This window comes from Mizuhopecten yessoensis, unplaced genomic scaffold (assembly GCF_002113885.1).
Source record: "Mizuhopecten yessoensis strain PY_sf001 unplaced genomic scaffold, ASM211388v2 scaffold1511, whole genome shotgun sequence".
In the NCBI taxonomy this organism is placed as follows: Eukaryota; Metazoa; Mollusca; class Bivalvia; order Pectinida; family Pectinidae; genus Mizuhopecten; species Mizuhopecten yessoensis.
In genome coordinates, this window is record NW_018404083.1 from 954300 (window position 1) to 972723 (window position 18424).

General features: G+C 35.9%; 1 protein-coding gene across 2 annotated transcripts; it reads right to left on the reverse strand.

Annotated features, from left to right (window-relative positions):
* Window positions 1-3142: 3142 nt before the first annotated feature.
* On the reverse strand, window positions 3143-13051 carry LOC110463619 (enoyl-CoA delta isomerase 3-like). Of its 2 annotated transcripts, none has more exons than XM_021518391.1 (5): window positions 12979-13051; window positions 8960-9161; window positions 6613-6791; window positions 6230-6365; window positions 3143-4763 (listed from the first exon to the last, which is right to left on the reverse strand). In XM_021518391.1, the coding sequence occupies exons 2-5, from the start codon at window positions 9082-9084 to the stop codon at window positions 4517-4519; spliced, it is 687 nt and encodes a 228-aa protein (XP_021374066.1). In that variant the 5' UTR covers window positions 9085-9161; window positions 12979-13051; the 3' UTR covers window positions 3143-4516. The 2 variants fall into 2 exon arrangements, with proteins under 2 accessions (XP_021374066.1, XP_021374076.1); XM_021518401.1 differs by having other exon boundaries at window positions 12958-13038.
* Between the last annotated feature and the right edge of the window lie 5373 nt (window positions 13052-18424).

Here is an 18424-nt window from a genome sequence, read left to right on the forward strand (position 1 = left end):
CCTAGCCCCACTCAGCTATACAGCTATGTCCAAAACGAAATTACGGGGAGGTTACTGTTTATACGAAAAATTCCAGAACAGTGGGACACTGATCCTTAATGATATACTCACATGCAATTTAAAGTTTATGCCAACTTGGTCGATATCAGTATCTAAATCAGTACTACTGTTGTCTGAATGGTGTAATATTTAACTGGTCATCTATTGGCCATGGAATTGATTTTGTCAACGTTATTTGAACATCTTGACACGACGGACTAAAATACAGGAGGAATGCGTCATCAGCAAAGAATTGTAAAAAGAATAAAACTTTCCAGATTATCCGATGTATCATTAATATATATATATATATAGATTAAAACAGTAGTCCAATGGCAGTACCTTGGGGAACGCCAGCATTGATCTCTTTAAAGAAGATATGGAATTATTTATAAAAAAAGTTGCTGACTTTGCCTGGAGTAGCCTTTTTCCAGTTAAGCATTTTTTTCTCTCACAGATTTTAATTCTACTAAAAGTCGCCCATGCCTATCAAAAGCTATCTGAATGTAACAAAATATAATACAAAGAGTGTTGTCTTTTTTTGAGTCATTCTCATATTTTGTCGTATAGTTCAATTAACGCGTGTACAGTGGAGTGACTTGGTTGGAAACCTAACTGAAGTTTATATATAATCAATCATCAAGGAAGTAATTGCGAATATATTTGGTTACTACGAGCATTTAGAAACTTTCCCTTTTTATAGCTTTCAATTCAATGACATTCGCGTAGTGCTTTGATAGTTCGCTGTTTGTTTTGAAAACAGCCGAAAGGGTCTCTTCCCACGGCACCCCTGCTGGTCGGGGAATTGAGAAAGATCGTAAGAGGCGGCTTGCAAAATTGGGGATTTGCGTTTGCGCTTTCTACTTTGGGACACAAATGCGACCAAAATAAATCTGCAGCACCCATTGCAATATTTGGATATTTTTGTTCCTCTCTTTTTCTAACTACTTTTTGATTTCTTGCGCCTTGCTTGGCAAAACTTCACTTTTGGCTTTAATGTTGAACGTTCGCCCATGCGAGGAAGGCAATTGCCAGTCTCCTCAGGCCGGGACATACCAAAGTCCTTTAAAATGGTAGTTGTTATTCCCTGCTTAACGTTCAGCATCTGGGATATGGCAACAACTGGTTCACCCGTTGTCAGTATAGTGTGACTGGACGAAATGTTGTTCTGGGTGCGTTTGGCAGGGTATTTCAGAGAGCTATCAGAAGGAGGCAATTACACCAACATACCCTGCCTCCAGCACACATACCCACATGCATGCATTCATGCACAGCACCCACGGAGGCATGTCCTCAAATGACCTTAGCTGTCGATAGGACGTTAAACCCTATAAAACCAACCAACCACCTCGCACGGTCAGATATCCTGTCAACAGTAATGCACCACAAACAGGCATGTCACTTTGCACTGCCAAGATGACTTGTGGAAAATGAACCGAAGGAAGGGGGAACCTAGTTGTGATAAGATTTCTAAAAAAGACTTATCCATTTCAGCAGACGTCTTATTTCCAATATGCCACGGCAGGATGAAAACAGATTGTGTTCCAATGAATCTTAGACATCATAAAACCTATAGAGCAAAATACGACAGAAAAGCAAATGTTTCTGATAAACAATATCCACGACATGTACAGGACATCATAGCAAATTAAATGGAACATGAAAAGTTGGATAAATAAGGCCTTCAGGAATTAGACAATACGACTGTTCATTTATGTCCTGATGCATCCTCGATGCTTCAGGGGTAACGCTTACCTCCGCTCTCTGCACTATATAATACGTCATAGCAAAATTGAAGGCACGCGGCTAGATATTTGATTGGTCTTAAGTAAAACAAAAGCCTGACCGATCGCGAGGCTGATACCTGTCCTTTGAAGTTTAGAGAGGAGCGACACCCGACTTCAAAGTCAGTCAATTTTACAGTTACGAAACCGAGAGATTCTTTTGATTTACTTAAAAGGATCAAACTAGTCTTCTCATCCCATCGTGGTGTGCACTCAGCTTGCGATTTTGCTATAACATATTCCAGGGGTTCAGGGAGCGAAAGTGAACATAACCTCTTGAGTATCGAGGGTTGTCCTCATGATGACATGCATGTTTCAGAGTTTTCTGTTACAGAAAAAAACAGAGGTCATGCTTAGTCGAATGTTCTTGCGACTTATGATCCCCCAGATAGTATTTATATACATGCACAGTCAAATATTGAATTCCAAGCAGCATCTTGTTTACGAATGTATCTCAAACTGGTGCTGGTATGTCAGGAATGGGACTCTAACTGGAAATAGGACGCCACGATGTCATGTCTTAAATCCTCAGGGGTGAATGAGGTAAAGATAATCCGTACTCAACGCTGCATATTATGGTATCATTCATATTTTGTGGATCAATCGGAAGTGTCAGTTAGTGCAACAGCATCGGAGGAATTCCTGTACCCCCCGCTCTTCAGCTGCTAGAAAAGAAACGGGGAAAATTGAACGAGTAAACTTACATACATTCATATGTAAACTTCAGCATCTTAAAAGTACTCATCACAGGTGAAATATCCGCGGCAGGTTTACACGCGTTTGTCAACATTTACAGACGGCTCCCGCAAGTTATAGTCATTGATTCTGATGACATTCCTTTCACTGGAATATCTTGCCTTGATGTGAACGATTTTCTTTAACTCCATCCAGTTTGACATTTAGCGATTTATCCGTCGCCACGAGATGCCCAATTTAACACCATGGCAAAACATTGCTTCTTTCCGGAGGTAAACGAAAACAATAATAATAAAAACAAAACTATAATGCGAACTCAAAATCTTTCAAACTAGGGCAACAGAATAAAATCAGGAAATATTTATTTGGATTCCCTTAAAATAGTACAAGAAGAATAGGACCAGATGTTTCAGAAGGTTAAGTGTAATAAGTGCCATGTAAATATAAGTCGAATCATAGTAATCTCACATCCTCACATCGAGAATTCGGGTAGTAACAGCAAGATCATAAAGTACTCTCATGAGCATAATCAAAGAAAGTGACATTGATCAAACAAAATGTATTTAATCTATTACAACATCAAAGAATAAGCTTGTTAGTGTCTCTTTTGGAAATTAAACAAATAAACTCCAAAATACATGTGTTGGTGTTAATCTGTTTAATATACAAATGTACATTACAATCAAACCTCTAGGACCACGTTTGGTTATCTTGCTATATTTCGCACTTCGACGGTACGGTGGTAAGTACAAAATATCTTATTAGATTCTTGGAATAGCTTTGGATTTCTTTGGTTCATGTATGGCTCTGCAAAGCAAAAATCTTCGAATGCTTACAACGATATCTTCAGCTAATCAAAATGTGTCCGACACTGTTTTATATCTGACCTACATCTTGAGCAATGTCTCATCACCAGTCAGAATGAAATATTATGATATTGTATTCATGTAACACATCCGTACATTAAAACAATATTTTATAATATAAAACATAATACATGGAACATTGCAATATTTCTCAATTCATGACATTATGTTTAATGCGTCTATTGCGAAGACGTCTAACCCCCAAATTAACAGAAATACGTCTGCAGGCATTCACTTTTTCCTCGTTTTAGGCCATTGTACGCGATTTCAGAAAATCAATTTAGCTTGACACTGGCTCAAAACATGCATCAGTTGCATTTTGGTCGTACACTAGCTGGAATATTGCCGCTGGTACTGTTTAACGACTCCATTACTCAGAACTTGCCATCGGTAAAAATAGCCAGAAATCACTCAAAAACAGCAGATAATAACAATACTGAGATAGACACTCACTCTAAAATATTGAAACAATACACGCTCAACAAAGCAATTACATATGTTTGCTATACATGCACTCGCTCAAAACTCACGGTCAATTAATTGAGCTTCTCACTCATCCAAATTGCACTCGATATGATTAGTTATACTTTCACTCAAATATAGCAGTAGATAAATCAACGATGCATATCACTCAGTTTAGATATACACCAATTGAATATACGTAGTTAAAATATTAAAAAATAAACCCTGACTCAAAAAAAAGCAGTTGATAATATGATGTTAATTAATTTATATCAAGTTTTGTTTTGAAATCTTTACACACAACAACAGCAAACAGTATTATTGTGCCGAGTAACCCATCCAAATGGCGTACAGCCTTGTTGACAAACGTGATGTCATTAGGACATGACGTCATATACAATGCTACTAATTCCTGTACTTTTTTATACATTATTATTTTCGTCATTTTACTTTAAAATGTAACCAATAAAAATTGAATGGTTTTCATTGTAATCATATAGATCTTTTATATATGGTATTCAACGGACAACTATCAAATCAATCTCTACCCGGAATTGATGTTACTTACAAAGAGTGAGCATAAGGACCGAAATCTCTAGATAGATATTGCTATTAAATGTAATTTATATTTCAATCGAATCATTTTAGCACAAACACTTAACTTAACAATTAAAGCTTAGCATTTACTGTGTCGGCTCTTATCCATGGGTACAAATCTTTCTTCATGGTCTGAAGCATATCGCGGTCTATACCAGAAGGACCTAGAGCCTGGAGAGCTATCTGTTTGGCGGTGTTGAGAAGGTTCTCTGGCTCAACCGCCTCGTCCACTATCCCAAGTTCCTTAGCTCTCGTGGCTGGAATCCTCTTGGCGAACAGGACAGCTTCCCTAATGCCTTCCATCCGGGGGATTTTAAGTCTACAAACACAAAGCTCTTTGTTATGGTATCCTTGTGGTGTCCTTATAGTATCTAAATACTACAAATACAGCGAGTCTCGTTATGTCGTCCCGTCTTAGTAATATTACATATATACCAGAAACCCGCATTATGTCGTTTTTCTCTACAAAGGGGATGTTGAAGAGATGCTTCCCAACTGAAAGACTTGAGATCTTTTTACTTTTCCTACACCTACTCTCTGTCTCCATTGGTATGACCCTGACTGTCTTAAGGACGTTAAATTACAAAAACGCTCAGAGTTCTTAAAATGTATACATTTCAAAAACTCCGTACGATCAAACAGGAGATCTTCAGTCTTATAAATAGAAATAAACATGCAAATTCATTAAAGAAACTCAAAACACAAATACAATGGAAATTCTCTATGAGGACATCACAAAAATATATCCGTATGGTGATATGTGTAACAATTGTTAAAACGAGAAACTTTTAACACGATTTTATCGTACGTTTTGAAGTTAAATTTGCTAAATCCGAAAAGTTTTCTCAGGATAGTATTATATCTTAAAGTATAATCTGTTAAAACATGATTTAAGGATTAGCCTACATAAACCGCAACGCCTCCGAATATACCAAAGTATCAATAGAATTATACTTTGAACTCAAAATCGATAAAAACTAGGACCAAATGTAAACAAAGGCAAAATGTACATGCTTAGACCTTTGAAAAGTACAAGGAAAATAAAGTCAGGAATTTCAGAAGGGTAATCGTGTTCTGCTTCATTGGTGACACTCGTCATGTAAATTAAGGTAGCAACCAAGTAAGGGCACGTCCTATCATCGAGAACTCGGTTAGTTACAACAAAACCACAAGGCTCACCAATGAGCATAACCAGAAATCAACGTTCATGTCGCTTTTTCCAAGGAGATCGAATGATGGCAACTATAAAACTTGTCTGTATATTACATCAATCTTCATCTTTAGAAGCTTTGTTGTAAGTTCGTACCTCAGTAGTCTACATATATAACGGCAGTAATGAATTCATATTGTGCTCCATATGTGGTTATTCAAAGGAAAAAAAATCAGAATATGTAAATGTGTACAGATGAAGAAAATCCGAATGAACGGATTTGGTTTTTTTTTGCTACACTGTAAATTGGATTTACTGATGTAAAAATGTTTTTTTTTATCTCCCTGTTGTGTCTACATGGAAAAGCTAACTTGTGCACGATCAGGCTACGTAGAATGTAAGAGGGAACTTCCCGACGCACGGACGAATTGATTGGGAACCCAATTAATCAAAACACTTAAGCTTACAGTATATAACCAGATTGTCAAACTTTTCCAATAAACGGAACTTGCATTGTTATTGAATGTCAAATAAGTCGCTGTGCGTTGCTAAAATATTGATTTCATGGATTATCATCAAAGCACCATTTTTATTTTAATCTGGACTAGTGAGGTTCCAGTTCAATACCGACTTACCTCAATAGGTTACATACTTCCTGATCCAGCGGGCGTTTAAGGTGAATCTCATTCCAACATATCCAGCCTCGTTTTGAGTTCATCACGCGATAGTCATGCGTTATAGCTATAAAAGCTCCACCAGCAAACGAATGACCTACAAAAAGGAAAACGTAAATACAATGGCTTCGTTTTCTTGAGAAATCTTCTTGCTCAGATATAGGAAATATGAAACTGATTGTAACATTTCAATACGACAAACTTTACAATGGATACTTGTTCTTTTTAGCCATACTATACAACGGATATTCAACCTCAAACGCCTGCTTAGTATTAATTATTGCAATGAAGATTGGAGCTAGAATACCGTGTTTCGTAATTTCAAAATCGTTGACAATGTTTACCATTGATCAGAGCAACCGTTGGTACGGGGAAATACACGAGACGATATTGTAAATCCTTAATGCCTTTCATAAAAACGTTGAGAACATTCTCTGTCTGTGACTGCATCCACTGAAGGTCAAGGCCATTGCTATAGAACTTCCCTTCTCCGGTAGTGATGACCGCCTTCACATCTTTATTTCTTTAAAAAACCAGAAAAGTTACATAATGAAATAACAAAACTTACTGTAAATTTTTCGGTGAAACACCAAATCCATTTTCCAACTTGGTACAAACCTTTTTCCTTCAAATGGAATAGTTATATTATACCAAAGCCATGGAAATTAAAATGAAAATAGAATCGTTTAATGTCTGTCGTCCTTCAGTCAATGTTCCCCCGATGATGTGTAACCTTCCTGTAGAAGACGGGCCTGGGCATCTATAATCCACAAATACGGCGTTTCAGAAGGTATTCAACGAAAGAAAGATGATCAGTTTTCTTAAGTTTCAAAAATAGTTATTGACCAACATGAAAAAAGGATAAGGAATAAGTTATTACAACTTAGCTATATATGTATATAATTTTATAAATTCACTTTGCTGAACCGATAAGTTCATTATTCATTTTGTTGGGTTTTTTAAAACAAAAAGTCCCCTTTAATATGTTAAACATATCTGAATATCCAGAAATTTAACCGAAATAACAGGGAAACTCAAAATTGATCGTTCAAATAACACATATTAGGTATTATTGTATAATTAATTTAACCAAATATAATCCTGAACCTGCAAGGTTACTTTTCTGGTAAAAAAATTCCAAACAGTATTTTATTGAGACAAAATTTGTACTAAAACGTAAATGGAATATTCATATATTTCATGGCCGGTTTGGTCATATCGCAACGTGCTGACCAGCCGTTAATGCCACTTATTTAAAGTTTAACGTCAAGCAATTTGTTTGTTTGTTTGGGGTTTGAGGACGGATGCCTAGGGAGACACCGCCTGAAACAGAAAGTAGATAGAAAGATAGAAGAAGGAAGGACAGGAAATAAAAAAGATCCTAAGTGTTGCAATGGGGGCAGCAGATACAGTTGGGTCTCTTCCATGTCTTCTTCGTAGAAGTCACAGAAGAAAACGACAGAACACAGAGCAGTACGTTCTTATTTTATGGAATTTGGTTTTCTCGGTCAAGAGACAACCAAAAAACTACCTCAGTTGATTGGATACTTCATACTTAGATCAAAAGCGATGTATTGCGATGTCGGGCGTGATGACGCAAGAAATTAAAGAGAAAGAAACCGATCCCAAATCTTGCAATGTGTACAATATATTAATTTTGATCACTGGAAGGGATACAAAAGCAAATCCAAATCGAAGAAACTAAAATTAGATCTGCTTCTCTCATTGCAATACCTGGAATCTACATAGTTTCTTTTCATATTTTCCTACTCTTTTTCTTTGGGCAGTGTCTCCTTGGAGAATCAACGTGTAGACAATTGATTGGGTTTTATTTTGTTTAACAACTATTAACAACTATGGTCATTAAATGACGTGCCTGCAAGTGTGTTTTGTATGCGTGCATGTGTGCTGGAGGCAGGATATGTTGGTGTACCTCCTTGTGGTAGCGCGGATGTAATGCACTATTGGCGTCTGCTCCCAGTGTGTTTCACTATTAAGGATCCCCGTCCCAATGCATGCAAAACACTAGAGGATTCCACTCTAGGTTTTCGTACATGTAGTAACTACCACATTCATTTCGTTTTGGGTATAACCGTATAGTCCAGTTAAATTAGCCGATAAAATAGACAAACATAGAAAAAAAGTAGTGTGACTTGGCCAGAGTACTGTAGTTGACCAGCTAGCTCAGTTGGTTAGATCGGCAGTATCATCATGGCCTGGCCAGATTTCAATGCATAATTACAGTCTTTGGCAGTTGTTCGGAGGTCCTTAAACTTTGACCTATTCTCAATAAAATACAGAAATTTATCTAAAGATCTTTTGCATAACATTTGATATAAAGCAATGTTTGCTATCTTCAATAGTCAGGATAACATCAAATAATAATGCAAATCGATTGTGAAAAGATGCATGTAGTACAATCAAAAGGTGTTGGTAGATGACGTTTCGTCATTTGTCTGATGAAGGTGACAGAGTACATACCATACTAGTCATCGAAACGTCACATATAAATACTTTTTTGGTTGTACTACATGAATCTTTTCACAATCCATACCTACCAACCTGAAGAAAATGTTTATATATAATGCAAATCTCTTAAATATGACCGTCTGTACATTACGCCCTACATATTGACCTTCGTCGTTCTGGACGTAAATGACCTCCCCTACTTACCGTCGTATATATACTGACCTTTCAATTTCATCCAATATTTTATTCATTTCATCAACGAACATTTGATTGAGCCTGTTTTCACCGTTCTGCATCGTAATGATGGCGAATCCATCCTCTGTGTATTCCACCCTCATGACCGCCATGTTGACTAGCAGACGACAGGTGATATCTTATTTAGGAGCATGTGTGTACATAGGGAATCCCGTAATCGGCGTCCTCACTGTTGACCCAAATACCTTTGCTCACATACAATTGATACCTTTTAAACTTAAAAATAACAAGAATGTTTATGAACATGTACTTTTGCTGTTTATTACTATTTGTCTTGATTATTAATCAAGAAACCCTGTCCCATTGCAATCTAAAAAAATCAAATATAAATAGTTACTACTTATATAGTTGTAGCAAAGCATAGTTGTGTCAGGACACTTGCGTTAGGTAACACAGTCGGTTAGAGCGGCAATATAACAACCTCAGGTCCCGGGTTAGAATCCTGTCCCCCGGTGAAATTTTACACTAAGAAACACTATTATTGATTATATTTTGTTCTTCCAACATGAAGCGGGCAGTACATTTTGAAAAATACTTTCCGACGTTACTGTGTTGCTGACATAATATATATTAAAAAGAACATGAATTTAAATATTTATCTTTACCGTCAAACAACAAAGGCAATTTCATTTAATATTTCGTGGTTGTTTCATTCACATCATGAACACTTTAAGCAAAAGATGAAACGCCATTTGCGTCAGTAATTGTCATACCATGTTTTGTCACGATTAGGATGTTTGAAATATTTGAATAACTTCCGATTGGAGAAAAAATCACTCGTAAAAGATCTCGATGTTATCGCTTATAAAAATATTCTTGGCTGATAGGTTTATATAAGGCGGTACAACATTCATATAAACAACTCAAAATGTATTATCATGACGATAAGTTTATATCTAAATTCGGTTTTTCCTTCTAAACAGTAGATTTCAAAGGTTTATAGTTTTAGATGGTGAAGTGTTAAGTTTATGTTCATAACTGTTCCCTGTCATTTCATTATCACATCACCAGGTTTTCTTACGAGAACGTGACATAACCTGGACTTGACCTACATTGATAAGGCGGATATTGTCAATAAAGCACAAGTCTACCCCGATGTATGCTAACCTGAATACAAGAGGCCCAATGGGCCTGAATCGCTCACCTGGTATTAATCTCACACTTGTAATCTTAAAAATGGACTAAAATACAGCTACACGCAGAATATCAGTGTTTGATTCATAAGAACCTATTAAAAGATTTAAACATATGACGCCTGTGACATTGAATGTCCAACAAGGACATTAGGTTGAACAGAGTTTAAAGTCTTCGAACCCAGCATGCTTTTGGCAAAATATCATAACCCTGGACCTATTGGTTATACAGAACAAGTCATTTAAAGATTTAAACATATTTTGACCACTGTGACCTTGAATATGGGCGAAGGTCACTCATTTTGACAGCCTGTTAATGACCAAATATCATCACCCTTGGCCTTTGGCTAATTTAGAAGAAGTCTTTTAAAGGTTTTAAACATAGTTGTCCCCTGTGACCTTGAATATATGTAAAGGTCATTCATTTGAACAAACTTGATAGCCCTTTATCCCAGCATGCTACTGGCCAAATATCATTATCCTAGGCCTCTTGGTTATTCAGAAGAAGTTGTATAAAATTTTTAAACATATTTGACCCCAGTGACCTTGAATATAAGTAAAGATCATTCATTTGAACAACCTTGGTTGCCCTTTATCACAGCATGCTACTGGCCAAATATCATCCTCCTAAGACTTTCGGTTATTGAGAAGAAGTCATTTAAATGTTTTAAACATATTTGATCCCTGTGACCTTGAAAATAAGTAAAGGTCATTCTTTAAAACAAACTTGGTAGCCCTTCTTCACAGCATGCTACTGGCCAAAAAGCATCTTCCTAGGCCTTTTGGTTATTGAGAAGAAGTTGTTTAAAGGTTTTAAACATAGTTGTCCCCTGTGACCTTGAATATAAGACAAGGTCATTCATTCGAGCAAACTTGGTAGCTCTTCATCATAGCATGCTACTGGCCAAAGAGCATCTTCCTAGGCCTTTTGGTTATTGCGAAGAAGTCATTTAAAGGTTTTTAACATATTTAACCCCTGTGACCTTGAACATAAGTAAAGGTCATTCATTTGAGCAAACTTGGGATACCTTCCTCCCAGCATGCTACTAGCCAAATATCATTATCCTAGGCTTCTTAGTTATTCAGAAGAAGTTGTCTAAAGTTTTTAACATATATGACCCCTGTGACCTTGAACATAAGTAAAGGTCATTCCTGTGAACAAACTTGGTATACCATCATCCCAGCATGCTACTGGCCAAAGAGCATCTTCCTAGGCCTTTTGGTTATTGCGAAGAAGTCATTTAAAGGTTTTTAACATATTTGACCCCTGTGACCTTTAATATAAGTCAATGTCATTCATTCGAACAACCTTGGTAGCCCTTCATCCCACCATGCTACTTGCCAAATATCATTATCCCAAGCCTCTTGGTTATTCAGAAGAAGTTGTTTAAAGTCTCTAACATATTTGACCCCTGAGACCTTGAATATAAGTCGAGGTCATTCATTCGAACAACCTTGGTAGCCATTCATCCTGGCATGTTACTGGCCAAATAGCATCATCCTAGGCCTTTTTGTTATTGAGAAGAAATTGTTTAAAGGTTTTTAACATATTTAACCCCTGTGACCTTGAAAATAGGTGAAGGTCATTTATTTGAACAAACTTGGTGTACCTTCATCCCACCATGCTACTTGCCAAATATCATTATCCCAAGCCTCTTGGTTATTCAGAAGAAGTTGTCTAAAGTTTTTAACATATATGACCCCTGTGACCTTGAATGATCAAGGTCATTGATTTGAACAAACTTGATAGCCCTTTATCCCAGCATGCTACTGGCCAAATATCATTATCCTAAGCCTCTTGGTTATTCAGAAGAAGTTGTTGAAAGGTTTTAAACATATTTGACCCTTTTGACCTTGAAAATAAGTCAAGGTCATTCACTCGAACAAACTTGGTAGCTATTCTTCACAGCATGCTACTGGCCAAATATCATTAGCCTAGGCCTCTTAGTTATTCAGAAGAAGTTGTATAAAAAAAATTAAGACAATTGACCCCTCTGACCTTGAAAATGGACGAAGGTTATTCATTTGAACAAACTTGGTAGCCCTTCATCCCAGCATGTTTCTAGCCAAAAATCATCACTCTGAGCATTTTGGTTATTCAGAAGAAGTTGTTTAAAGTTTTTAACATATATGACCCCTGTGACCTTGAAAATAGGTGAAGGTCATTTATTTGAACAAACTTGGTAGCTCTTTATCCTAGTTTGCTTCTGGCCAAATTTCATCACCCTAGGCCTTTTGGTTATTTAGAAGAAGTTGTTTAAAGTAAAATATTGACACCGGACGACGGACGACAGACGCTGCACCATCGCATAAGCTCACTTGGCCCTTCGGGCTTTTATACATATAACTTGAAAGAATTTTTTTTTTATATATATATATATAAGAATGTTAGAATGTATAATTATGTTCCAAAAAACATTAAGGGTAAGTCAAATATTATATTAATGAAAATCTTTTTGATTGCGATATAAAGTTTGATACATGAGATAAGATATCTCTATTTTGTCAGTTTGTATATCATTACAACTATTACAACCATTTAGTAGGACATTTATACACAGATGATTGTGAGTGTAATGATAGCATAGATGTACAGTAACAGCACACTTAAAGACATTCGATTCGTAAACAAAACAATAGATAGAAACACATATATACACAGTGGGGGATCCAGAGACCTATCTGGGGGGGTTTCCAAATTTCCTGGGGGGGGTTTCTATGTAGGGAAAAATTGCGGAAAATGGTGAAAATACATGATTTTTAAAGAAAATTCTCAGGGTGGGGGGGTCCTGAAGCCCCAAAAAAACCTCTGGATCCGCCACTGATACATACAATATACAATGACATAATTACGTATAGACGACTCAGCCATTCAACATGGAGTCGTACACGGTACGTGTGTATTGTTATCTTAGCACCCGATAACGGTGCGACAAATCACCGAAACGGACCGAATCGGACCGAAACGGAACCGAAACTAAACCGAAACGGAGTCGAAATGGAAACCATAAGTTATTTAAAGGGAATTCAATACAGTTTAGATTGTGTGTGAACAAAACGGACCCCGATCGGAACCGAAACGAAATTGTAAATGTGTTTTTCGGTAAATTTGAGCTGTGTTTCATTATTTGTCGTGTAGGCCTATATATTATATATTATATCAACATTTTCAACATAATTGTGTTCTATTTGTGTACCGATTTGTTAGAAATGGGTTAGTCTTCTTTTCCCTCCTTTTTCTTCTTTTAATTTTGTCTGGAGAATGTGAAATTATGGCACATTTAAATATCATACATTATTCAATTATGTAACACAACATAAATTGACATCAATGGCTAAATGTAAAACCGATATTAATGACATAATTAATTTACAATACTAGTGTCCATCCTGTTCCACCATGTATTATTGTCACCCATATTTGTATATATGTATTCTCTACACTGTATTGTTTATGAGAACAAAACAATTGTCATGACGGGACCGAAACGAAAGGCATACGATTATTCCAAGCGAATTGAATTCATTTGAAAACAGAAAATACTTTTGAATATGTGACCGTTTAAAACAAACAGAACCAGAACTGAACTGAAAAGAAACGTATTTAAGGGTATTAAATATACATTTCATCAGTCTTTGTGACCGAAACGGACGTAAACGGAACCTTAACGTAACAAAAAAGAAATATCTGAAGTTATTTAACGCGAAGTAAACCCAAGAGAATAATGTGTTTGACCGTGTATAACGAACAGAAAAAAATATATGCAGTTATTGTAAAGGATATTCAATATACATTTGAACACTGCGTTTAGCCAAAACGGACAAAAACAAAACAAAAAGAAAAGAAACACCAAGTTTCTTTTTTTTAATGGTATCAAATACATTTGAATACGGTAAGTGACCGAAACGGACCAAAACGGCACCAAGAAGAAATACATTTTGTTATTTAAAGCGAATTTTACACGGATATAACATTGTAAGCATATACTTGTTATGAACTTTCATGAACACGCAACATATGTATTATGAACGTGTATTGAGTACCAAGGTGAAGTAGGAATATGTGATAAATATTAAACCATGATAAATACATTAACCTATGAATTTACACACATGTACTGTAGTTATACAAGCTGATTTCAAAGTTTACTACACCAGCAATATTTAGTTTGGTTGCAGGTCAAGTATGAGTTGTCTCACACATATACATGCATTGTATATGTTTGATTTGGTCACATATATAAAGAAATGGTACAATATACATGTATATTTAGGTCAAGTTATGATAATAATAAAAGTAGTATGCATTTAGTAGGTAAATATATTAGTTCAATTTAATTACATGAAATTAGTTCAATTTAATTAAAAGTAATACAAGTTACAAATTAAGTACAAGGTATACATGGACTTCAGTACTACAGCTGTGACTAGTTGCATTTATATACTTGTGAAATGCACATGTTCTTCACACACAAAAACAGTACTGGAGTGGGCCAGTATGCATGTACAAGTATGTTATCGCGGTTTCTGGCCCTCGGGGATCTGTATGTTGGTAGGATTTCTCACTCTTGCACGAGTACCTGTGGCTTGTGCACCAGGGATCCAGTCAGTAGCTGTTCGTATTCCAGATATTTTGGGAGGTGGGTCGGGATATCCAGTAAATTCATCAAAACGTGTGATTTGTGACTTTTCGCCGCTAGAACTACGTATAAGATACGTCCGTCCTTGGTCCAGGTCCCAGATATAAGTTTTTGAGATTTTAGATATCTAGCCTTGAAATATACTAGACTTCTAGCTTTAGTCAGTGCCTCATTGATATAGAGATTAGGCGAAGTGGGAGTGGTGTGCTTTGGGCTGGAGGATGCATTTCCGGAATGGTCCGAGTTGGTTACAGACTCGACTTTATTGTTTAAGAGGAGAAATCTGGCATCATACACTGCCGCGCTAGTTTAATATGAGATAAATCTGACGATAATGTCTATTGGAAAGTTTTTGATATGAGGCCCAACACGATGGGTACGGCTGATGTCGTCCTGTGTGATCATAAGACCCCCCCAGGTAATTGTTGAACGCATTGATAATAAGTTGATCGGTGTCTTCGCCCTGTGATTCAGGAATTCCCCTAAATTTTAAGCAGTTCCGTCTAGAATATTGCTCAAGGTCATCAATTTTATTTTCCAATGACTCTATTTTGTGGTGCATGGCAGTGATACCTAGCGTGTTCAATAAAGCGTCTTTGAACATGGCGCTATCTATTAACTGGGACACCACTTCCTTGACTATCACAGGGTCTCGGAGTTCACTGATGGCCTGGACGCCTTTCTCAACTTTACCCGATAGTTCCACAGACATCTTGAGGTATACACAATACTGTATATATCATATAAATATAAATGGTGAAGCTAGGTTAATGTAGTTGGTCTACACGGAAAGTTCAATGGAAACAAAGGACACCGCGGGAAAACTGACCATTGTCCACTTCACTTTTATAAATACTCAGTACGACGTGGATACACAATATTTTGAACGGATTGCATGTTATACAAGGGAGAGTTACTTATCTGTCATTTTTGAATGATTTTGCAATCACACACAGTCCATTAATCCATGAAGAATAGCTTTATTTCCGCTGCCACTACACGTCGACCATATTTGCTTGACCACCGGAAGTCTAAGCGTACTTGTGTTAGAGCACTCAAATTTTAGCGGAATGAACATCCTATGACTTATAAGAGCACTCTTAAATTAGTGAAAATGCAGTATCTAAACTCATTAGTTAGCGCAAATGTTGTGTATAGCGGGTGACCGGGATCAAAACCTATATATTTGTGAGTCTGGTATATCGGACGACAACCTGCAAAAATATCATTCACGTTGTATGCAAGTGATTTGTTGTCATTTACTATCCTTTGATATGCTGTATTTTATGGTATGGATAGCGTGTGCTTAATTATGGTCTTATTGCGTCGCGCGAAAGCTGCTAAAATTAAAATACTGCTAAAACCAGTACACTCACAGTAATATATATTCGTGAACTTGTATTTTCGGTTCTCTGTAGATCGAAGGGATAGTGTTGTATTATTAAGTTTATCAGTGAAATGCAGTAAATTGTTCTATTGTGGTATGAAATATTAGAACATCACTATAATATTATAAAAAATATATTCCATATTTCAGTATTCCTTGTAAAATGCGTTTAAGAATATGTTATCCAGTCTGGAGTATTTAACTTCAGGTATAGTGTATTGATATATGTCCGAGTTATTGAACGTGAGTACATTTGTTTTCTTCCACAACTTCTATAGGTTTCGTCTTTCCTGACTCATTATAGTTGGATGGTTAACATTTTTGGTTAACCACACTAGTGGGTAACATTCTGAACACGTGATTTTATTGCTAAATCTTTGGATAATGACATCAAGAAACCAAGCTTTGCGACGTCATCTTCCTTTGTGACGTCATAGTTCTTGGCAACTGTTACCCCAATCGGAAACAGGAATACGGTATTCCAAAGAGCAACATATGGTTTTCTAGATATACTATCATTACTTTACGGGAGAAAAAGGTTCCCCAACTCGTGATGGTTGACTACCATGTTTATCTAAATCTCAGTTGTTAATTTTTCAAATTGTGGAAGACACATGGTAAACCTCGTTTCTTTATACAATTTGGAAATTAAGTTACGAGAATTAGAATATGATAATCAACCAACCTCTCTCTCTATATATATACATATAATTTGTTGAATGATATCTTAGATACATATATGGATATAAATCTGGGTTATTGAACGTGAGTAATTTTGTTATAAAGATACAACTTGTTGGATAGATAATTTAAGGTATATTATATGGATAGATATCTGGGTTATCGAATGTGAGTGATTTTGTTATAAATATATAATTTGTTTGATAGATACTTTAAAGTATATTGTAATAGACGTCTCGGTTACTAAATTTGTATGTTTTTATTTTCAATATGTAAATATACCTGTTTATTGCCTTTTTACTTATTTCCGAACTAACAGAGAGTGTATGTAAATCTTTGATGCCTGCTATATGATGTTTCAATTATCAACTACTATAATGTGAAATTAACCATTACTCCTTTAATTTTGAAATACATATAATTAAGGAGTTTATGAACCTCACTTTCTGTTTCAACATTAGATTAGACCACTTTTAATTTCCACCTCTTTTTGGCCCCTAGATTCAACGATAAGCCCCGGAAGGACGAAACAGCTGTATGATGCAGTGTCATATACTTTTGCTAATGTATTAATTATCCGAATTTTAATAGGTGAAAACACATGTGTGTGTCTTACATTCATATAATTAGTTCACATACATGTATAAATAGCTTTCTACATAATGTGACTCATAATGATACCTCTAAACGCTATTTTTATTAAACTTAATTATGTCTAACGAAGGTTGATATCTGCATGGATACGATTTATTCCGTTAAACCACAAGAAGTTATTTCCCTTGTTCCAGTAATTCTGATGTAGAGAATTTTCGAATAATATGAGCTTTCCCTACCTCGAGAGAAACAAAATCTCACTCCGAGGAGCTGTTTCGGCTCAGGGTTAGACAGTCAAGATTCTCCCCCCTTCTCTTTTCATCAACATCACCGATAACAAATATTTTTTTTTTAAGTATGGTCCTATTTTTCTCGCTATTTATGTTTTATTTTTCAAAGAATAAATCTTTGTTTTACTCACAACTTTCCTTAGTTTTATAGATTCCGTATTTTTGCTAATTTTAGAATTTTGTTGCAAATATTTTATTGATTTCATACAGATGCCTTAATCCCGTAGTAGGAATACAAATAATTAGCTATGGCTTTACATTAAAGCCTACATACATCTGTTATGGACTGGCCTACATTCTGATTGCTTTGAGACTCAATTTTCCAAAGTGACGTAGTTAGTTTTTTCATTATTAAGGGCCTATCAACACAAAATAGGTCATTAGAGCCAATATAAAATAAAATGAACCTGTTAAAGAAAATTACATCAAAAGAACGTAAAGGTGACTATGGTAAGTTATGTCTTTTTGAACAGACCAATAGCTTTTAGACAGGTTATAATCGTAGAGATATTAACTGTTTCGAAAAGAGATTTGAGATCTTTATTGTTATTATATCTATTTTTTATCTGGTTGGCTGAATGTCATTGCAATCTAGTAACAAGTGTTTTACTGTGAATGGTTAAGTGGCCCTGGACTGTTTGTGAACATTAAAGCGTGGTAGCAAGGAAAAAACTGTACGAACAAAATATCTTTTGTGTGTTATTTAT